General features: G+C 40.8%; 1 protein-coding gene across 3 annotated transcripts in view; it reads left to right on the top strand.

Annotated features, from left to right (window-relative positions):
- The window catches only part of VWA5B2 (von Willebrand factor A domain containing 5B2), a 100,526-nt gene that overhangs the window by 47,725 nt on the left and 28,220 nt on the right, over window positions 1-24,581 (top strand). For all 3 annotated transcript variants that reach the window (XM_073675324.1, XM_073675327.1, XM_073675325.1), the window contains exons 7-10: window positions 16,592-16,716; window positions 16,903-17,076; window positions 17,810-17,920; window positions 18,492-18,691. In XM_073675324.1, coding sequence (XP_073531425.1) covers window positions 16,592-16,716; window positions 16,903-17,076; window positions 17,810-17,920; window positions 18,492-18,691 — 610 coding nt within the window. The remainder of the gene's footprint in view (window positions 1-16,591; window positions 16,717-16,902; window positions 17,077-17,809; window positions 17,921-18,491; window positions 18,692-24,581) is intronic.

Below are 24,581 nucleotides of genomic sequence, written 5' to 3' on the forward strand. Positions count from 1 at the left end.
GCCGCGACCAGTCAGCGATTTTGGCGCCAAATTTAAACACCGCTCTGCTGATTGCGCCGGGTCTGCCGCATACATATTCTAGAATACCCGATTCGTTAGAATCGGGCCACCATCTAGTTTCATGAAATAATTTTAAAAAAAATTGACGTGGGGCTTCGCACTATATTTGTGTCCAGCCAGGTACAGCAGGCAGGAACGGGCTGCCCCCAACCACCAGCTGCCTATTTGTACCTGGCCGGACACAACAATATAGGGAAGCCCTTTTTTCCTTAATTATTTCATGAATTTCATGAAATAATTTAAAAAAAAAATACGTGGGGCTTCGCCCTATTTTTGTGTCCAGCCAGGTACAACTAGGCAGCTGGGGGCTGGAATCTGCAGCACAGGGAGACCCAAGCTTTCTGGGCCCCCCCCCCCGCTGCAAATTGCAGTCCGCAGCCGCCCCGGAAAATGGCGCGTTCATAGAAGCGCCATCTTCTGGCGCTGTACCCAACTCATCCAGGGCCCTGGTGCGGTGGCTCACTGGGTAATAAAGGGGTTAGGACCAGCTTGGCATTATCAGCTGGCCCTAAGCCCGAAATTCATGGGGTCACGCCAATATTAGACATGACCACTATGAATTTCTAGTAAAGTATTTAAAAAAAACACAACACCCAGAAAAAAGTCCTTTAATTGAAATAAACACACAATTCTTTATTGTTCTAAATTAAACCATACTTACCGTCACGCCCATTCCAGCTGAAGCCAACGATCTCCTGCAATAAAAGAAAAATAATAAAGCAACCTCATCCTTACCTTTCCATGGTTCCCACGACAGCTTCAGCTCTGCTACATCGAGATGACAGGCTGGACCGCAGGAGAACGCTGCCATCTAGCCTGTCAACCCGCAGACACTGAGAAGCGCAGGCATGCTTGCGCTCCTCAGTGTCTGGCTGTGACGGCATCCAGATGAGCCGAGGTCATGTCCAATGAACTCAGCTCACCTCATGTACGTCACTGACAGCGTGGAAGAATTCTCCTGCACTCAGCGCTTCAGCGTGAGAATTCTCCCACGCTGTCAGTGACGTACATGAGGTCAGCTGAGTTCAATGGACATGAATGATCTCACCTCATGCACGTCACTGACAGCGTGGGAAAATTCTCCTGCACTCAGCGCTTCAGCGTGAGAATTTTCCCACGCTGTCAGTGACGTGCATGAGGTGAGCTCATTCATGTCCATTGAACTCAGCTGACCTCATGTACGTCACTGACAGCGTGGGAGAATTCTCACGCTGAAGCGCTGAGTGCAGGAGAATTCTCCCACGCTGTCAGTGATGTGCATGAGGTGAGCCGAGTTCATTGTCGGCTCATCTGGATGCCGTCACAGCGAGACACTGAGGAGCACAAGCATGCCTGCGCTTCTCAGTGTCTGCGGGATGACAGGCTGGATGGCAGCGTTCTGCTGCGGTCCAGCCTGTCATCTCGATGTAGCAGAGCTGAAGCTGTCCTGGGAACCATGGAAAGGTAAGGATGATGTTGCTTTATTATTTTACTTTTATTGAAGGAGATCGTTGGCTTCAGCTGGAATGGGCGTGGTGGTAAGTATGGTTTAATTTAGAACAATAAAGGATTGTGTCTTTATTTCAATTAAAGGACTTTATTCTGGGTGTTTGTGTTTTCTTTTAACTTTGACTATGGGGTTAGTAATGGGGGTGTCTTATAGACGCCTCTCCATTACTAACCTGGGCTTGATGTCAGCTGGCATTATAAGCTGACATCAACCCCAGCCCTATTACCCCACTGCCACCGCTACAGGGCAGTGGGAAGAGCGAGGCTAAGTGCCAGAATTGGCGCATCCTATGGATGCGCCATTTCAGGGGCGGCTGACGGCTGGTGTTTCTAGCCTGGGAGGGGGCCAATATTCATGGCACCCTTCCTGGGCTATTAAGCCCCAGCTGTCTGCCTAGCCTTTGCTAGCTATTAAAATAGGGGGGACCCCACGTCATTTTTTTGGGGGGGGTCCCCCATTTTAATAGCTAGTAAAGGCTAGGTATTCAGCTGGGGGCTGATATTAGTAGCCTGGGAAGCTCCGTGGGTATTACCCCTTCCCAGGCTTCAAAGATCTGCCCCAGCCATCTGCTTAACCTCCGCTAGAGCCTAAAATTACGGGGAACCCCACGCCAATTTTTTTTTAAATAAATCCTTTATTTTAACACTAAATGACAAGTACAGTAATCAACACTATCACTGTACTTCTTATATATGTGACTGACATGTTTATATCTATCTAATCTATGTGTGATGCTCTATTCCTTCTATTCTAAATTGTCGGGTACCGCTGCTGAAATGCCGGCCGGCTTTTTTAAAGAGACAGTGCATGAAAACACTATTATTTTTTTTAATAAATCCTTTACACTAAATGACAAGTACAGTAAGCAATACTGTCACTGTACTTCATATATATGTGACTGACATGTTTATATCTATCTAATCTATGTGTGATTCTCTATTCTTTCTATTCCAAATTGTCGGGTACCGCTGCTGAATTGCCGGCCGGCTTTTTTAAAGAGACGGTGCATGAAAACACTATTATTTTTTTTGATAAATCCTTTACACTAAATGACAAGTACAGTAAGCAACACTGTCACTGTACTTCATATATATGTGGCTGAAATGTTTCTATCTATCTAATCTATGTGTGAAGCTCTATTCTTTCGGTTCTAAATTGCCGGGTACCGGTGTATGCCGCTGCTGAATTGCCGGCTTTTCATGTTTCACTGTTGGCACTGTTCCCATCGATTTGGGCAATCACTGTAATGCCACAACCACCATGGCTGTGGCATTACAGTGAGTGGCAGACAATCCCTGCATGATTGGTGCTCTAAATAGCGCCTGACATGCAGGACACGCTTTCGGTGCACGAACAGTTATCGAACATAACCTCGAACAGCCGAATTTTTTGCAAATCGTTCGGGTTCGTCGAACAACTCGAACACCGCCCAAAACAGCTCGAATTTGAGATTGGCGAACAGTTCTAGTCGAACACCGCTCATCTCTAGTCCTAATACAGCTCCATCACTGGAAGAAAAAATATATTGATGCGGCTTTTTTTTACAAAGTTCTGTTTTTTTTTTACTTTTAAAGCAATAAATAATATAAAACCTAAACGTGGCATAACTATCATCGTATTGCCCTGTAGAATAAAGTTACCTTGCTTTTATAGCAAAATAAATGTTGTAAAGCAAAATTTAAAAGATATTGGCAGAATTTAGTATTTTTCGCCATTTTAGAATTTATTTCACATTTTTCTTATACACTCTATTGTGAAGTGAATAGTGTTATTAAAAATGACAACTCACTCTGCAAATAAAAGCCCTCGTAGCTATGTCAACAGAATAAAAATAAAAGCTAAGTCATGGAAAAGGGGAGGAAAAATTAAAATTGGTGCAGCAAAACAGGCTCAAGCCATGATACTACCTCCACCGCGTTTCATATATGGTATGAAGCTTTATGCTGTAATGCACTTTTTTTCTTTCTCCAAATATAACGCTTCATATTTATTCAACTTGATTTTTTGCAAATTGCAGATGGGCAACAATGTATTTGTTTTGGAGAGCATTGGCTTTCTCCTTGTAATCCTGCCATGCACATAATTGTTATTCAGTGTCCTCCTGATGGTGGACTCATGAACTTTAACAGTAGGTAATATGAGAGAGGACTTTAGTTGCTTAGAGGTTACCTTGAGCTCCTTTGTGACCTCACATACTATTGTAAGTCTTGCTCTTGGAGTGATCTTTGCTTGTCAACTGCTTATGGAGAGCGTAATAATGGTCTTGGATTGGTGGAGTCTAAACTCCTAAGAGATAATTTTGTAACCTTTTCCAGCCTGATGAGCATCAACAACTCTTCTGAAGTCCTTAGAAATCTCACTTGCTCATGCCACGATACACTTCCACAAACATATGTTGTGAAAACCAAACTTTCATACCTGATTGTTGTCCCATTGATTGATTGATTGACAACACTCTAATTTTGCCTTCAAATTATTTTATTATTTTGGATCTAATCTTTTTTATTCATGGGTTGATTTGATTCTCTTTATCTACTTTTAGAACTTTTGTGAAAATCAAAATTTTTAGGCCAAATTTATGCAGAAATTATAGAAAATGTTGCAGGGTTCACAAACTTTCAAGTACCACTGTATGCATATAATATATAGTATTATTGTAAACATATACTGTATACATAAACAAGCATTTTTTGTGTTCTAATGCAGTGGAACAAAACTCATTTGGACTTGTATGTAGTGATTTGCTTTCTCTCTCGCATATAGGGTGCCTTAAAAAGTATTCATACCCCGTGAATGTTTACACATTTTTTTTTATGTGACACCCACAAATTTAAATAGACTTTATTGGAATTTCATGTGAAATGTGAACATAAAGTAGCAAGTATTTGTGAAGTGTAAAGGAAATTATACAGGTTTTTCCAAATATTTAAAAAATATAGATCGGAAAATTGTGATGTGAATTTGTATTCAGCCCCTATGAGTCAATACTTTGTAAGACCACTTTTTGCTGCAATTACTGTCTTTTGGGGTATGTCTCTACCAGCTTTGCACATCTAGAGGTTGAAATTTTTGCCCATTCTTCTTTGCAAAATAACTCTAGTTCAGTGTGATTGGATGGAGGGCATCTGAACAGCAATTTTCCTGTCTTGCCACAAATTCTCAATAGGATTTAGGTCTGGACTTTGACTTGGCCATTCAAACACATGAATATGCTTTGATCTAAACAACTCCATTGTAGGTCTGGCAGTATGATTCATTATCCTGCTGGAAGGTTAACCTTCACCATTGTCTCTAATCTTATGCCGCCTGTAACAGGTTTTCCTTCAAAATTGCCCTGTATTTAGCTCCATCCATCTTCCAATCAATTCTGACCAGCTTCCTTGTCCCTGCTGAAGAAAAGCATCCCCACAGCATGATGCTGCCACCACCATGTTTGACGGTGGGGATGGTGTTTTTGAGGATGATGTGCATTGTTACTTTTCTGCCACACACAGCGTTTTGCATTTAGCCCAAAAAGTTCTACTTTGGTCTCACCTGACCAGAGCACTTTCTTCCACATGCTAGCTGTGTCCCCTACATGACTTTTTACAAACTGCAAATTGGACTTAATATAGCTTGCTTTCAAAAAGGTCTTTCTTGTTGCCACTCTTCCATATACAACTACAGTGGTGGCCAAAAGTATTGGCACTCCTGCAATTCTGTCACATAATACTCAGTTTCTTCCTGAAAATGATTGCAATCACAAATTCTTTGGTATTATTATCTTCATTTAATTTGTCTTCAATGAAAAAACACAAAAAGAATTGTCCTAAAGCCAAATTGGATACAATTCCACACCAAACCTAAAAAAGGGGGTGGACAAAAGTATTGGCACTGTTTGAAAAATCATGTGATGCTTCTCTAATTCGTGTAATTAACAGCACCTGTAACTTACCTGTGGCACCTAACAGGTGTTGGCAACTACTAAATCACATTTGCAGCCAGTTAACATGGATTAAAGTTGACTCAACCTCTGTCCTGTGTCCTTGTGTGTACCACATTGAGCATGGAGAAAAGAAAGAAGACCAAAGAACTGTCTGAGGACTTGAGAAACCAAATTGTGAGGAAGCATGAGCAATCTCAAGGCTACAAGTCCATCTCCAAAGACCTGAATGTTCCTGTGTCTTCCGTGCGCAGTGTCATCAAGAAGTTTAAAGCCCATGGCACTGTGGCTAACCTCCCTAGATGTTGGCGGAAAAGAAAAATTGACGAGAGATTTCAACGCAAGATTGTGCGGATGGTGGATAAAGAACCTCGACTAACATCCAAACAAGTTCAAGCTGCCCTGCAGTCCGAGGGTACAACAGTGTCAACCCTTACTATCCGTCGGCGTCTGAATGAAAAGGGACTGTATGGTAGGATACCCAGGAAGACCCCACTTCTTACCCCGAGACATAAAAAAGCCAGGCTGGAGTTTGCCAAAACTTACCTGAGAAAGCCTAAAACGTTTTGGAAGAATGTTCTCTGGTCAGATGAGACAAAAGTAGAGCTTTTTGGCAAAAAGCATCAACATAGAGTTTACAGGAAAAGAAAAGAGGCATTCAAAGAAAAGAACACAGTCCCTACAGTCAAACATGGCGGAGGTTCCCTGATGTTTTGGGGTTGCTTTGCTGTCTCGGACACTGGACTGCTTGACCGTGTGCATGGCATTATAAAGTCTGAAGACTACCAACAAATTTTGCAGCATAATGTAGGGCCCAGTGTGAGAAAGCTGGGTCTCCATCAGAGGTCATGGGTCTTCCAGCAGGACAATGACCCAAAACACACTTCCAAAAGCACTATAAAATGGTTTGAGAGTAAGCACTGGAGACTTCTAAGGTGGCCAGCAATGAGTCCAGACCTGAATCCCATAGAACACCTGTGGAGAGATCTCAAAATGGCAGTTTGGAGAAGGCACCCTTCAAATATCAGGGACCTGGAGCAGTTTGCCAAAGAAAAATGGTCTACAATTCCAGCAGAGCATTGTAAGAAACTCATTGATGGTTACCAGAAGCGGTTGTTCGCAGTTATTTTGGCTAAAGGTTGTGCAACCAAGTATTAGGCTGAGGGTGCCAATACTTTTGTCCGGCCCATTTTTGGAGTTTTGTGTGAAATGATCAATGATTTGATTTTTGCTTCATTCTCTTTTGTGTTTTTTTCCTTGCAAGCAAATTAAATGAAGATAATAATGCCAAAGAATTTGTGATTCCAATCCTTTTTAGGAAGAAACTGAGTATTATCTGACAGAATTGCAGGGGTGCCAATACTTTTGGCCACCACTGTATATATATATTGATATATACAGTTGTGTATTTGTAAATGTGTGCATTATATCTGTGTACTTTATACCACTTGTATGTAAAAGCATACAGTGCATCATGGCATAAGGTAAGTGTGGACAGATGCTTCACACACAGTTACAAAATACTGCAGATAAATATTTTTTTACATGATTCACCTAGTCTTCTTCTCTTTATAATTTCTTAGTTTGAGTAGTTATTTTGTATTTTTTTTTATGTATGTTAAATTTTGTAGGTACATGTTACACCAGCAGGTACTAGCCTGTATTCAAGAAAGAATGACCTGATTCATCTATGAGTCACATTTATCGGCTGCTACTTCTGATGTCAGCTTGATCTACTCAGCTATGCACATTACCATATAAATATAAAAAATAACAATGCAGAGGGACTATTATGTTATCATTTTGAAGCTTTGTGTCAATAAAAGAGCTGACATACAGTGCAAGTGTTTATTATTCTCTCTATTCATGTATGTATGTAGTTGGGGGCTGTCCTTTAACGAAAACTGTCGCGGGTCAGCTCAGTTCATTGTAATAAAACAGCCTGCACTTTACGTACCCTCCCTGGGTTCTACGTTGTGTCTCTCGTGCTGACCCAGTCTCTGTTGTTTGGTAACAGCAGTGACGTTACCTTAACAGCGTTGCAGTCAATCACTGAACTTAGCAGCTTGTTCTGTCTACATCGGCTGAACTCCTGAGCTCAGTTACATATAGTTACATAGTTTATAAGGCCGAAAAAAGACAATCCATCCAGTTCAGCCTATTTCTTGTGCACTGCAGCTATTCCACAGCGTTGATCCAGGGGAAGGCAAAAAAAAAACATGCGGTATAGGCCAATTTACATCATTGAGGAAAAATTCACTTCCCGGCTCCAATCTGGCAGTCAGATTTAATCCCTGGATTAATTAACTATCACTAAGCATAAGATGTAATTTTATTGTTCTCAAGAAAGGCGTCCAGGCCTCTCTTGAACTCATTAAGTGAGTTGGACATCACCACTTCATGTGATTGGCAATAGTGCTGTTGACATGATGTCAAAGTTGCAGCCTATACAAAACCACCAGACTTAGCACTGGACCTGGGGAGAATAAGTAAAGCGCAGCTTGTTTTCTTACAATGAACGGAGTTTGCAGGCGAAAGTTTCTAAAAGTAGACTTTTCTTTAAGAAAAGTAAAAGCAGGGTTGCACAACCATGGCCATGCCAGGCACCTCTTAAACTTCTGGGCATAGAAATGCTTGTGTGTGTGTGTAGCTGCTCACATGTAGTCTCTATGTCAGAAAGAAAAAGAGTATCTCCTGGTATCTTCTGCTGCGCAGGGATCAATGTCGCACCCCTTCCCCCCCGATTCCCACATGTCTTCCTTTTCTCCCCATTCACATTATGCATGTGAAGGCTGAAAGAGGAGATGACACCTCAGCCAGTTAGCATAATCATTAGCTATGGCCAGCCAGCCTCGCAGGAGCAGTTTAAGGTACATAGCTTCACACTCTGAAGAGCAACAGCAAGTTAGTGCAGGAACCCTCCCCCAGTCCAGTTGGTGAGAACGACTTTTTTCCGGTGTGCGGGAGGACATGTTAGGTGAAACGCTTGTCCTCTGTTCTGTCCAGCTGCTCCTGCCTCTGATCAGCGGCTCCCATCTTGCTACACATTATCTTTGGTGTGCGAACCATGGCGCAGGACGTCACTACTATGTTCCCTCAGTCAGGGGCACGCCAACGTCAGCTGCCAGGCTCTGATTGGCCAGCGGCATATTTGGCAGCGTAGGGAGCCGGCGGGTTCCCTGCATCGCAATACTTTTTATCTGGATGTGCGCCATTGTTGCAGGACCCCTACAACTCTGGGCCCCAGTGCAGCTGCACTGGCTATATGTTCGCCCCTGCCATTACTGATCCCTGTGGCACCCCACTGTTAACTGTGACCCAATATGATTGTGTTCCATTAATAACCACTTTGTTTCCTATCACTGAGCCAGTTTTTAACCCAGTTACACATATTTTCACCTGGTCCCATTGCTCTCATTTTATGCGCCAACCTTTTGTGTGGCACCGTATAAAATGACTTTGAAAAGTCCATATAGACAACATCCACTGTGTTTCCCTGGTCCAATCTAGAACTTACCACCTCATAGAATGTGATCAGATTAGTTTGCAGGACAGATCCCTCATAAACATATGCTGATATTGGGAAGTTATGTTATTCTTAATGAGATACTGTAGGATGGCATCTCTTAGAAAAAACTCAAAGATGCTGCCCACAGTAGAGATTAAACTTACCGTCCTATAAATTCCAGGCTCAGATGTTGTCCCCTTCTTGAATATTGGTTCCACATTTGCTATGCAGTTGTAACTCTTGTTGGTGAATGTAATTCTGGTGGATGTGGATCCACTGTACCACGGGCCGGGCTTACCCTGGAGGAGCGTGACTAGGTGTCTACTGAGTCTTCATTAGTCTCTGGTGGTGAGGATAGGCTGGGCTGCTGGTAGACACCAGGTACCACTCCAGGGCTGTCCCTGGGACTGCAGTAGCAGACCAGAGGGTCAGAGGCACAGGTACAGGAGGGTGAAGACAAGGACGAGGTCAGACGGATAGAGAAAGTGACAAGCTGCATATTTCAAAAACTCAATGCATTTGAAATTCTTTAGTGTTAAAAAGGCTCAGGGGCATGAGATTTACAACCATGTCAGCAAAAACATGCAGTGATTAAGACAGTCGTCTGAAACGCGTGTGCATAATTTTTTAATGCTTTTTAAAGATGGAGTTGCAACTTCCTTTCTCTAATTTAGCACAATAAAGTATGGCTTGTATTAGAAGATTCTGATGCTGGATCACTGTTTTTTGCTTCTGCCTTCCTCACACCGCATTACAAGTCTCCGTGCATGGATCTTCTTATGAGTGAGCTGACTTTTTTTGCCTTTTTGATTATATATATGTCATCTACTTTGCTGGAACTGTAATACGCTGTAATGTTTTATTTTGCATGAAAATATGCAGCAGAACTTAGCCTAAATGAGTGCGTCTCAACCTCAGATGCAGTAGCTGGTTGTAAGTGAGGTGAGGATAGGGAGGCAGTTATCATAGAAGTGATCTTATGCTGCACAGTCTTTCCTGGGGAGGGTGAGGAAAGTACAGCTTGTTTGTTTTTAAAACGCCGACCAGGGGACTGAGGTTTTTAAAATTGGAAAACTCCTTTAACGCTGCAACCTCTGCTGCTTGACTGCAACTTAAACTGTGATATCAGTCAGTAAGGGTTTATGGCACTTTTACATGGCAATATTTTGCATCACTATTTGTTAACAGACACCAGGAGTGGATCCAAAACACAGAAGAGGTGAAAGTGATTATTATTTTTCTCTGGATTTGTTTCCCTCTGGTTTTTAGCTTACAAATACTGATGTAAATTACAGTCCAAAATACTCACTGTGTGAATGAGTTGAGGAAGCTGCTTGTAACACTGTAATACAAGTCCTTATTCCTAGCGATGATGAGTGCTCACTTGCCGATGCTGTGCTATAATGTTTGTCTTCTCTGCTCCATCGTACGCCCCAGAGCAGGGGCAACCCCTGGGGCAACACTGTGGCCAGCAGATGTTCAGACTTATCACTCAGTGATATGTGATACACCCCGACTCCCAAACAAAATGAATCAGACAGAAGCACACAAAATAAATACACAAAGCATTGCAATTAAGTGTCAAGTGTTCTCAACTTTATTTAAATTTACATGACACCGAAAATAGCACAACCCCCGACTCACAAAGAGTCACCTCCAGCACTTAGGAGAGGAAAACCCCCTGTGGAGGAAACCTCTAGGGAACCATGGCTTGAGGGCTGCCCTTCCCTTGGGCTTAGAGAGTTAATGCCGATATATAACAGATGTAACCGCAGAATTTTACAATTTGTACATTTTACCAGATTTACAGAGAATGACATAACAAATATAGACTATAAATGAGAGAAACTGAATGTGGGAGAGATCCAGCTGCGATATCTGTCACCACATAGATTGCTAGAACAAATTTCGTTGGTCTGATTGCCCAGGTGGATGTATAATTTCTCCCTTACAGATCCAGGCCTCAAGAAGGTGGACACCCGGTTATAGTTTCTTATAGATAACCCCTAATAGGATAGCACCTCCTTCCTCCTCGCCTCTCCCAATTTATCACCCATTAAAGTCACAGATCCGTCCATGAACTCCCAAAGGAGAGCTGCTCTTTTTAGAGGGTAACAGAAGGGGATCCTGTTCTGAGGACCCCCCTCTGTTACTTTCCCATGCATGCCCTGGGGGTGTGTAAACCAGACAACCCCTTTCCCTGCTAGAACCTCCAAATTACACAAAGGTCAGCACATTAAGTGGGGTGGTCAAGCTCAAGGTCCTCAGGCGCATCAGTAATGTGACTGATCTTGGCAGCGTGCCCTTCTTTCATGGAATCTTCTTTATGACACTAGTTTGACCTCGTAACAGTTGTCATAGTTACTACAGGGGCTATTACTGATGCAGGGCCCAAGTATTAACTCTTTCATTATAGATGCAAGTAACTGCACTTGTTACCAAGCAGAAAAGCAGGATCCTTATCCTTATGGCTTCCCTTAGGTCCCATAAGAAATACAGATTAAACTTTCTAGTGTTTCAGGAGTGTTTTGCACTTTTTAGATGCAGAAATTGGGTTTATAACTACACTTTTCAAAGAAAAAATTAAGAGAAAATTACTTGTAAAATAATATTATAGGGAATTACATTTCAAGCATTTTCTTAATGTACATTCTACATAGTTTGAACTATCTCCAAAGTTATACATTTTCAATTACTAGATTATGTATAATTTACAATGTCATGTTTTGTTAAAAAAGTATCCAGAATTTTTTAACTGCTGCTATAGTGTCTGTCATTACTACCGCTAGTGGTCGGCATTCCACAGTCTGACTGCTCTAACTGTAAAGAACCCTTTCCTATTTAACTGCCAGAATTGACTTTCCTTCGCGTGTAACAAATGTTCCATTACCCTTTATGAGGTCCTGGAAAGTGATAAGTCATGTGCCAGTACTATGCATTGATCACATACCGTATGTAATTATACGTATAAATGAGATCTTGTAATTATGTAATAATCTAGTTTCTGCCTTTGAACGGACTCTAAATTCCAAATATCTTTTTTAAAATGTGGAGCCCAAATTGTATCCCATATCCAAGATGTGGCCTTACAAGAGATTTATAGAGGGGTAATTGTATCTCTCTTTTTATACACCCTAAAATCTTGTTTTCTTTTGCGGCTGCTGCTTGACATTGAGTACTGCTGCTCAGCTTACTTGTAACCAAAAAACCCAAGTCCTTCTCCTGTTCTGTAATCTCTAATATATTTACATTTAATCTATATGCAGCAGTACGATTACTCCCATTGCGGCACATTGCTCCACATTTATTAACATTAAACTTCAACTGCCATGTGTTTGCCCTTGCAGGAATCGTTTCCAGATCTTTTTGTAATATTATAATGTCAGAGGTTAATAATCAATATATGCAGTTTGGAGGGTGCCTTGATCCATTGAAAAAGGTAGGGATATCCTGCCGTTTTTTGGATAAAAAATTTAAAAGCAGTTTTATTAGTAGAATTGTATAAAAACAGAACATTTTGGAAAAGGTCTCACCTTTTTTTATATAGTACTGGGAAGATTCTGTTTTTATTGAATTCTACTAATAAAATTGTTTTTTAAATTTTTTTTATACAAAACACGGCTGGATACCCATATCCTTTCCAGTTGCTACCACCAAGCAGGAGTGGTTTTTCATCCGAGCTCAGGATTCGCTGGCTAGTTCAACGTGGATGAGCTGGACCACTCTCTCTTATTTATTGCTTTGATCCATTACTTTTAGATTCAGAACAGCTGCGGAGTTAAAATCATTTTTACTTAAAGGGAATCTGTCAGCAGCTTTTTGCTATTTCATCTGAGAGCAGTATAATGTAGGAAAAGAGACCCTGAATCCAACAATGTATCACTTAGTTTACTTGGTGCAGCCGTTCTGACACAGACTTTTTAGGTTTAGCAATGCAGCAGAGCTGAGAAAGCGGACTCCGCCCACATTACCGCTGACCCCGCCCTCATAAGGCTCTCATGCACATAGCTATAGACAGTGAGGTGCTGATCACAGAAGGGGGCCGAGTCGGACCAGGGCTCACAAGACCAGCTAGTCACAGCAATGTTATTCACAAGGAGATTAAAGCTTCAGTCTAAGTAGCAAAAGCACACAGCCGGATATGTGACACATTGTTGAGTTCAATGTTTTAACCCCTACCTCATGGTGTCCTCAGATCACATAGCAAAAACCTGCTGAAAGATTCCTTTTAATGCTTACATCTCTGCCGCTTACTGCAGCTCACACTTGACCCAGGTCTTTCTTCAACCTACGTTACTATGTTACACTGTCCAAACAGACTATTAAGTGTCTCATGTGGCAGTGTGGGGCAAATATTAAGGAGATGATAATTACCTTCATACCTGTTCGCCAGGCTATCTCTGCATGTGTCACAACTGTCTAACAGCCGTGACACTTGCAGGTGCGGCGACAATGAATGAAATGCCGAGCATGCCAAAATACTCGGCGAGCACCTGAGCGTGCTCGCCGAAAGGGTTAATGAGGCATACGGGATCATCACTAGTTATGATCATTCATACATTTATTTTATAGGTCTGATCTCAAGGATTATGAGGGATTTGGGGTGTAAACATAATAAACAATGAGTTAAACATCAAAGCAAACAGAAAAAGAGTCTGTGACCCAAACTGGTAGGTGAAACCGGCAAGCCCCATATTATACAAGGACACAACCAGGTTACGGCTGAGGAAGGCAGCACTAATTAGTTCTCAGAGGCACATAACCCTGAAATATGCAGTGATTATACACTACCCATTATAGAAGTGTCTAATGTGCTGCTTACCACCATAGTTTAGCTAAGATACAGGACCCACTTGTAAGGAGAGATGAAAAAGGTAATGGGGGATGACCTATAAATATACTGAGGAACTCTATATAACAAAGTATAAGCAAAAAAGAAAGGGAAGAATGGCCGGCACATCTATTCTTAGACGTATTGTAACCATTCTTTTAAAAATGGTCACAGCAATTTCCCTCATACGGGTGGTCCTCCCCAGGCCCTTAGAGCCTCTTTACGAGACCTGGTTGAAGATCGGGGTTAAGGCCTTTGATAACATAAAGATAGCTCATTCTCCTCTCTTATATATTACTGATGAGTCAAAACAATATGTACAATAAGATGCAAGTGTTTAAAAAATATTTGATATTTATTGATTTTGAGATAATACTATGATTTGCACTTTGTAACCATGATTTGATTTATGTGATCGTTGGAATGTAATTCTTATGAGAATTGATGTCACTGCAGTGTTGGTTGTATTTTACTGATATTCGGTTCAAATCTTTCAATAAAACGAGCTTTTAAAAAAAAAAAAAAAAAAAAAGTCATAGCCGTTAAAGGGGTTTTCAAACCAAAGGAAACTGTCAGCGAGCAGTACAGCTTACAGAATAACTGATAGTGTGCAGTATATACAATGTTAGGATTCGGATCTGCTTGTCGGTTGGAGTGGTTGTCACCTCCTGCAGGAATGTGATTTGCACTAAACTGTGGTCATGTCGTGACTAGATCTTCATCTGCTTTACTCAGCAGAACATTGAGAAGATGATGAGAATCTACTCAGCACGTAACTGCAACTGTGGAAATCCCATACTTGCAGTTACATGACAAAGCCATTTTAACGGCTGAAGTCAGCCAGTGTAAGGCTGTGTGCCCATGATGCGTTTTTTAAGCGTTTCCGCAGCGGCAATTCCGCTGCAGAAACGCTTAAAAAACGCTTGGTAGAAGGCCTGCCATGTTCCCCAATGATAATCCGCATGTGCTGTGTACATGCTGCGGAAATTTCCGCTGCGGATTATCATTGCGGAAAAAAACGCAGCACTACCTATTATTTTGCAGAAGCGCTGCATTTTCGCCGTCATTGACTTGCATTGGAACACATGGAATCCGCATCACTGGATCTGTACATGCGCATTCTATGCATTTCAATGTGCAGATGGTACCCGAGTCTGGAGAAGATGAGACTCTCCTCCGGACCCGGGTACCATAGAACCTGTAAAAAAAGAATAAAATAAAAAATAAATATTATACTTACCTTCTGATGGCCCCCGGTGTGCTTGTCTTGGCTTGCCGGCAGATCGCGGTGGACTCAAGGACCTGCGCTGACGTCATTTAGTCATGTGACGGGTCACGCGACCTCTGACGTCGGCAGGTCCTTCAGTGTACCGCGAGTAAAGACTCCGGGGGCCATCAGAAGGTAAGTATGATATTTATTTTTTATTTTTTAACATTCTTTCGGACACACTATATAAATCCATGCCGTTTGCATGGATTTATATAGTGTGACCAAGTTGTCAAGCACTTTCCAAGTGATGCTAAAATCGCTTGGAAAGCGCTTGTCAACTCGCATGCGGAAATGCATGTGAAGAACGCTTCACTTCCGCTTGTCCCTGGCAGCAAAAACGCATGTACAATCCGCATGTACAATCCGCATGTACAATCCGCATGCGTTTTTTCTGCCAGGGAGATGCAGAAACGCTCAGGAAAATATCCAGAGCATTTCTGCATCGTGGGCACATAGCCTAAATGCACTTTTCTCCTGTTTAAGATAATTGTTGAAGTCAGTATTTATTAAGATAACAGCCCATAGTCTGCAATGGTTACTGGTAATGAAATGGTGCAGGTATGTGCACACAATAAATATTTGCTGCAGACATTTCTGTATTAAAAACGTGTCTCTTGGCAGGAAAATCGCCTTGATATTGCAGCGTTTTTTTAAGATATTTTTTCCCGTTCTTTAGAAACTGTGAAAAACGCTGCAAAAATGCTGAAAGATTAGACTCTGCAGAAATGAAACTGCCTATTATCTGCAAATAAAAATAAGCTGCTTTTCCATGAGATTTCAGACATCTCATTCACTTTTCTGGTACTATCAATCATAGCGTTTTTGGGATCATGGCGCTCTATATTACAAATATGTCCGTCCCTCCAGTTGAAAAAAAATTAACATTTTCCTGGAGGGAAATTTATATTCTACATTATGTCAATTCAGTTTTGTCTGTTGATGATAAAGTGCAGTTTGCAGCAATTTTTATATTAAAAATGTGACATTTATCCAAATCAGCCATAACCCACAAGGGCACGAAAATATTTCACATTCACCTCGCGCCAGGTGGGCCTGTGTGCTCTCAAATGCCAGGGCTAAGTTAAAGTTCTAGTCCAGCCCTGGCGTCAACCCATGCTTGGTGCTCCAGAAAGGTATATAGGCATTAGAGTTGGAAATCTATGCACACTTCTCTCTTCATTGCATTTTTTGGGAGTTGTGAAATGCATAATCTACAATACAGAGTGCCACATGCATGGATGGTTTTCTCCTTTCTGGAGTACTGATTAGGGGATCATTGACCCCATTGTCATAAAAGGTGCAGGTTACACTTACAGGAATCCAAACCCATAAGCCATTTATGACATATATTTGTGATATGCCAGATGGGAGTGATACAACAATGCCAAAAAAGAGTTGTGCACCCGTGCTAGATAGCTATTGTGTCTTTAAAAAATAGTCTAACAAAGCAGCACAATAAATTAATGAAAAGTTAGCTTTTTCTTCATGAAATAAATATACTTGTTTTTTAGAGCCACACCTCCCTCATCTATGTCTTGAGAGGGGAATCAAGACTTTCCAACAGTACGAGACGCACATAAAAGAGAGGAAAGATTTTATTAAAGGGATGAAGAAATCTGGTGATCCTGAAAGACAAGTGAGTACAGAGAAGTAATAGTAATATAATGTCATTAAAGAACAGTGCATAAAAATAATAAAACATAGATTATCATAAATGATTATAAGACATGGTGTAACTAGAAAGAAGTGTTGTTGGATGAGGTATCTTCTGTTTTTGGATACCTGACATAATTGAAAAACAGAAATGACTTTCTGATACTAGGTGAACTTTGTACGGAGGAGGTTTCACAAGGATCTTCATCTCAATCCAGTGCTGATGCTGAACTTTTGTCCGGATATTTCTGCTCTCAGTTCTCTGAGCTCGGATCTTCCCACCATTACCCGTGAAGTTCTTTTCATTGTCCATCTGATGGAAGAGCCGTGCCATGATATACGGGTAAGACAATTTCTTCACATATCTACTAAAGCATCAGCAATGTATGTAATGTAATATTCTGAATTCAGCTTTCATCAGTGTTTATGATGAAAATCGTGGATCTTTAGTCTATTGTATCGTGTATGGGAATTGGTGAACTGGTTTACATTTTATCTGCTGATGTTTTTGATAAATTGGGTACCATAGTTTAGACATGTTTTGGCATAATTTTCTATTTTTAATAGTTTTGTGCTTTTTTCAAAAGCCAATGAATTTTTTTAAAAAAAAAGTCATTCTTGGCATTGATTGTAAATTGCACAGGCCATGAATGTGACCACTTTGGATAGATTCGTAAAGTCAGCTGTTGAAATACTAGAGAGTAATGTATGCAAATTGCCTTTTCAGAGAGGTAGAGGACTCTAACTCTAGCACCACCTATTGGTTTTAGTAAGCCTAAAAGTCAATATCGACACTTTAACGAGCCTTGCCACATGATTTAGGATTATAAACTAAACCAGAAAATTTGGAGATAAGTGTTATGGGGTGTTTACCTCTCATCAGTCCAAAGCAGGCGATCTAATTTGGCTGGGAGAGAGGCCTCTGACAAGTGGTCTAAAATTGATGTAACCTACACATTTCTAGGTCGATATTTTTTTTTTATCCCTGTATCCTATAGTACATATTGTTTCTTTAATAATGCTTCTGTCTAGATCTCTTACCAACATGTCTGATATTTTTATGCAATGTTTTGCAGGATGCTCTTCTACTGGCTGTGAGAAGTTTACCTGCACGCACGTTGCTGAATGTGGCAGGTGGCACAAGTGACAGCAGGGCCCTGTTTCCAACAAGCAGGCAGTGCAGTAACGTGAGTGAGGGGGGCTGCAAGGGAATCTGTGTACTCAGTACTGCTGACTGCAAAGGATGCTGAGAGTTTGGTGAGAATTTGCAGTGTCAATCACACTTAGCTGTGCTACTTTCCAGCTTTGCCTTTCTTTATTTTGCTTTTATGTTCTGCTTTACATTACATTTATTTAACAGTTATTGCACTCTTTTAATGTTGTAGTACCAGAATTCTGCTTTGCTATTGGTCATGTATGATCCTATGGTGGAGAAGACTGAGAAAGCAAGTATGCAGCAGCCAACATCTGTATTTAATTTTTAAAAACCTGCTTTTGCTTCAGTAATCACAATTTTTACTATCCATAATGTCAGCTGGCCAACAATAATTTATATACACAAGTGATTAAAAGGCTTGTGCAATGGTTACTTTGCTATATGTTGGAAGTTGTTATTTCAGTTGTTGGCTCACTTACTGCCTCAGTCCGATTAGTTAGATCCCATTCCCTTTTGTTTCTTAAAATAATAACAGTAATGATTAAGATAGTTATAGAAATAGTTAAGAAAGCCATTAAGAGTGTCTTTATCTTTCTTAACAGGAATCGTTGGAGATGGCATGTGAATTTTTCCAAAGTAACAAGATGTTTGGGATGTCAAGCAATTTCTCTTCTGTGTTAAGTCGAATACTAGCACATCCGGTGCATCGTGGATACCCGCGACAACTATTTATCATTACAGACACGGGATTTACGAATTCTAGCAGAGTTCTTGAGCTTTTAAGTCATGCAAGAAGTACACGGTGAGAACAAAAAACAAGATGAACAGTGAAACTATAAAGTTGTAATCATGTTTTTATTGCCATCACAATGTAGTGGAACATTACGATGTTTGTTAACGTTGAAGATACGGAGCAGAAATATCTCTTGCAAATAATTCATATAATAAATTAAGCAAGAAAAAAAATACTTTTGGTAAAAAATGGAAAATAGTCTGGATGTTGACATTTGCACAGTGGTCTTTTTCCAGGGCTGATGTACACAATATGGACAAAAATATTGTGACTTCTACACATTACACCTAGAGAAGCTTTGATGACATTCCATTCTAAATCCATAGACTTGTGACGGTGGTTGCCACTTTTCAGCTATAACGTCTTTCACTCTTCTGAGAAGGCTTTGTACAAGATTTTGGAATTTATCTGTGGGAGCTCTTCCACATCAAACTTGCCTAACATTGCCTTTATGTATCTTGCCTTGTGCACTGGAGCACAGTCATGCTGGCACAGAGAAGGGCCTTTCCCTAACTCTTCCTACAAGGTTTGAAACATACAATTCTCCAAATTGGCTTGGTATGCTGAAACATTAACACTTTCCTTCACCGAATCTAACAGGCCTATGCCAATCCCTGAAAAGCATCTTCCATAGCATTATACCTTCTCCACCAAACTTTACAGCTGGCATATTGCAATCAAAAGGCAAACATTTTCCTGGCCACAGGTGGACAAAGACAGGAGAGGGCCCCTGTGCAAGAACAGTAAAAGGTCCCTTTACAGTCCAAAAGCTTATCATAAAGCACAATTCCACCTGTTTTGGAGGTGGAAATAGGCCCCTTTACCTCTTGGGCCCCTGTGCGACTGCACAGATTGCACCAATGATATATCCGCCCCTGCTCCTGGTATTTGACGAACCCCGATTTGTTCATCTGCATTATCATAGAATCATAGAATCATAGAATGGTAGAGTTGAAAGGGACCTCCTGGGTCTTCTGGTCCAACCCCCTGCTCAAAGCAGGATTCACTAGATCATCTCAGACAGATGTCTGTCCAGCCTCTGTTTGAAGACGTCCATTGAAGGGGAACTCACCACCTCTCGTGGCAGCCTGTTCCACTCATTAATCACCCTAACTGTCAAAAAGTTTTTTCTAATATCTAATCTGTGTCTCCTCCCATTTAGTTTCATCCCATTGCTTCTAGTCTTTCCTTGTGCAAATGAGAATAAAGATGATCCTTCTACAATGTAACAGCCCTTGACATATTTGTAGACAGCTATTAAGTCTCCTCTCAGTCTTCTTTTTTTGCAAGCTAAACATTCCCAAATCCTGCAACCGTTCCTCATAGGACATGGTTTGCAGACCAGTCACCATTCTGGTCGCTCTTCTCTGAACTTGCTCCAGTTTGTCTATGTCTTTTTTAAAATGTGGTGCCCAAAACTGTACACAGTATTCCAGATGAGGTCTGACCAAAGAGGAGTAAAGACCGATAATGACTTCACGTGATCTAGACTGTATGCTTCTGTTAATACATCCCAGAATTGTATTTGCCTTTTTTGCTGCTGCATCACACTGTTGACTCATGTTCAGTCTATGATCTATTAGTATACCTAAGTCTTTTTCACATGTACTGTTGCTTAGCTCTATTCCTCCCATTCTGTATATGCTTTTTTCATTTTTATTGCCCAGATGTAGTACTTTGCATTTTTCCCTGTTAAAAACCATTCTGTTGGTTGCTGCCCACTGCTCCAGTTTATTTAGGTCTTTTTGAATCCTCTCTCTCTCTCTCTTCTCTAGTATTAGCTATCCCTCCTAGCTTTGTGTCATCAGCAAATTTAATCAGTTTACCCTCAATTCCTTCATCTAAATCATTGATAAATATGTTGAACAATACAGGTCCCAGGACGGAGCCCTGTGGTACCCCACTTGAGACATTCATCCAGCTGGATGTGAAGCCATTTACAACCACCCTTTGAGTCCGATCACTAAGCCAGTTATGAATCCACCTAACAGTTGCCTGGTCCATTGCATACTTGGTCATTTTTTCAATAAGGATGGTGTGAGATACTTTGTCAAATGCTTTGCTGAAGTCAAGATATACTATATCTACAGCATTTCCCTGATCCACCCAGTCAGTGATTCTGTCATAGAAGGAAATTAAGTTAGTCTGACATGACTTGTTAGTTACAAACCCATGCTGACTTTGGTTAATCACTTTATTCTTATCCATGTACTTACATACATGTTGTTTAATAATTTGTTCAAAGATCTTTCCCGGTATAGAAGTCAGACTCACCGGCCTATAGTTCCCTGGGTCCACCTTCTTCCCCTTTTTGAAGATAAGAACAACATTTGCTCTTCTCCAGTCTTCTGGGACTTCTCCTGTTCTCCAAGAATTTTCAAAGATTATGGAGAGTGGTTCTAAAATTTCTTCTACGATCTCCTTCAGCACTCTGGGGTGTAATTCATCTGGACCTGGAGACTTGAACTCATTTATGTTAGCTAAATATTCCCTCACAATCTTTCTGTTTACAGATAACTTGGATTCCTCTATTCCTTTAAAAGGACAGTGAAGATCAGTTGATGTTACATTTTCTTTCTGAGAGAAAACAGATGCAAAATAGGAATTAAAAAGTTCGGCCTTCTCAACATCCTCTCTTACCATTTCTCCATTTTCATCCTGTAAAAATCCTATAGCATCTTTGACTTTTCTTTTACTTTTGACATACCCCCAAAATCCTTTTTTATTGCTTTTGACATCTCTTGCAAGCCTTAATTCATTGTCAGCTTTAGCTAACCTGATACGTGCCCTACAGGATCTGCAGACTGCATTATAATCTTCTTTAGATATGCCTCCCTCTTTCCATTTAATAAACATTTTTTTCTTTCTTTTTAGCATGTGTTTAAGTTCTGTGTTCATCCATCCTGGTTTCCTTAAATGCTTACCATTCTTCCTACTTTTCGGGATTGTTAACGATTGTGCTTTGAGAATCTCATTTTTAAAAATTTCCCATCCTTCCTGGACATTTTTGTCCTTAAGGACATCCAGCCATTGGATCCCTCCTATTCTCTTTCTGAGTCTCTTAAAATCTGCCTTTCTAAAATCTAACCTTGAAGTTTGAGTCTTCACATGTCTTCCTCCTCTAGTTATCCAAAATTCTATAATAGCATGATCGCTGCCTCCTAGGGTCCCAGCCACCTTTACCTCCTCAACCATTTCCTCCCTGTTTATAAGGATTAGATCCAAAGTAGCAGATCCCCTTGTTTTCTCCCCTACCTTTTGGAAGATAAAGTTGTCAGCAAGAGAGGATAAGAATTTGCTTGACCTGTTAGTTTTACTTGAGAGAGATTCCCAACAAATGTCTGGATAGTTGAAATCTCCCATGACCACTACGTCATATTTTTTGGAGAACTTGGTCATTTGATACATAAAGAGTTCATCCATATCTTCAGCTTGCCCAGGTGGCCTGTAGTAAATGCCTACAATGGTGTCCTTTCCGTTGTTCTCTCCTTGTATTCTTACCCAAACAGTTTCCACAGAACTCCCAGTCTCTGAAGCTTCAATCTCTGTGCAGATATACGCTTTTCTAACATACAATGCAACACCTCCTCCTCGTTTATCAAGTCTGTTTCTTGCAAATAAGTTGTATCCTTTTAGCCTTTTATTCCAATCATGTGTATCGTCCCACCAAGTTTCAGTGATTCCAATGACATCATATTCCTTTTCCTGCATTAGTAGTTCCAATTCTCCTTGTTTGTTGCCCATGCTTTGTGCATTTGTATAAAAACATTTTAGTTTGTGATTGGCTTCTCTTCCTTCCATTATAGAGTAGCTTGAGCCATCATTCCACAAAACACGTTTCCACTGTTCCAGAATCCAGTGCTGGCGTGCGTTACACGATTCCAGCCACCATTTGGCATTGTGCAATGTAGGTTGCAAAGAAAGTAAAGGCCCTCACACACATTAAATAGCTTTTGGTTGAATGAACGTTCATCTGAAAGCTCTCTCTTCTGACTCCTCATAGGCAGGAACGTTTGGCTTGGCTGAGCCCTCTTTTATGAGAGATCTATTGTCAGAATCATCTGGCAGCGACTTATCTCTGTGCTGAACAAAAGGATCGATCATTGAAATTCAGCAGGCCGGATCCTTTACTATCCCGACATCTTCTATAGGGAGATTCAGATGGCAATCTAATCCTGCTAAAGTCAATGGATTCAGACAATTTTTATTTAATATGTAACACATTTCAGATGAGAGTGTTAATAATTTTAAAATACAATTTGACAGTACAGAGCATAAAATAAAGTAATATAAGAACTGAGCTAGAGAAAATGCCTACGTGGTCAATATCTTGATCTATAAGAAGTTACCAGTGTAGAAAGAAGTTGCAAAGTTCCTTTTTTCTTTATGCCCTACTACCTGCGCCAGTTAACCTATTTCCTCACCCCTCCTCCAGTCCGTCTTACTGTGCACTACCCACCTAAAATAATTTTTAACCTCTCTTTCTATTGGTATCTTTGCTTCCTCTTTCAAACATGCTGTTATAAACCTATTATTAAAAAAAGAAAACATCCCTTGACCCGCACTGTTTTGCCAATTACAGACCTGCCTCTAATCTCCCTTTCATCTCTAAACTCCTAGATCACTTGGTCCACTCTCACTTAATCCGCTATCCTTCAGATAACTTTCTTCTTGACAGTTTACAATCTGGTTTCTGCTCTTTACATTTAACAAAAAATGCCCTTACTTAAGTCTCTATCTACTAGCTGCTAATGCTATATCTAATGGTAACTACTCTCTTCTGATTCTCCTGGATCTCTCTGCAGTATTTTACACCATGGAACATTAACTCCTTATTATGCTCCTCTCTATTAACCATAGGATACCTCTTGATTCTCCTCCTACCTCTCTATTTGCTAATTCAGTGTCTCATTTGCTGGCTATTCTTCCTCTCCTTTTTGCCCTACTGTTGGGGTTCCTTAGTGTTCAGTCCTACGCACCCTCATTTAACATCATGTCCTCCATTTGAATTTTTTTTTTCCCAAAACTGAACTTACTTATATTTCCTCCTACTAACCTATCTAAACATGATATTTCCATTTCAATGTATGGAACTACAGTAATTCTAAAGCAGCATGCCTGCTGTCTTGGGGTTATATTTGATTCAGAGCTTTACTCCACTCCCTACATCTAATCATTCACTTTCTCATGTCCACTGCACCTTAAAAATATCTCCAGAATCTGACCTTATCTTACTTTAGATACTGCAAAAACTCTTAGGCTATGTGCCCACGATGCAGAAATGCTGTATATTTTTTCCGCTTCTCCCTGGCAGGAAAAACGCATGCGGTTTTAAAATGCGTTTTTCCGCCAGGTTGAAGCGTTTTTGCATGCATTTCTGCATGCGGGTTATCAAGCGCTTTTCCAAGCGATTTTAGCATCACTTGGAAAAGTGCTTGACAACTTGTTCACACTATATAAATCCATGCAACCGGCATGGATTTATAGTAGTGTGACCAAGTTAGTTAATAAAAAAAGAATAAGAATGGTAAAAAATAAAGATTATACTTACCTTCTGATGTCCTCCCGGTGTTTTCTCCGCTGCGTCCGGTGTCTTGGGTGGCTCCCAGTGGTGTGAAGGACCTGCGTTGACGTCATTGAGTCATGTGACAGGTCACATGACTCAGTGATGTCATGGCAGGTCCTTCACAACACCGCGACCCATAGAGCAGACCAGACAGAGGGGAGAAAACACCGGGAGGACATCGGAAGGTAAGTATAATCTTTATTTTTTATTTTAAATTCTTTTTTTAACAGGTTCTATGGTACCCGAGTCTGGAGAAGAGTCTCCTCTTCTCCAGACCTGGGTACCATCCGCACATTGAACCGTGTGATATCCGCATGTGCAGATGCAGTGATG

The sequence above is a fragment of the Phyllobates terribilis genome, unplaced genomic scaffold (assembly GCF_046119375.1).
Source record: "Phyllobates terribilis strain yellow unplaced genomic scaffold, ASM4611937v1 Scaffold_3__8_contigs__length_932513732, whole genome shotgun sequence".
Classification (NCBI taxonomy): Eukaryota; Metazoa; Chordata; class Amphibia; order Anura; family Dendrobatidae; genus Phyllobates; species Phyllobates terribilis.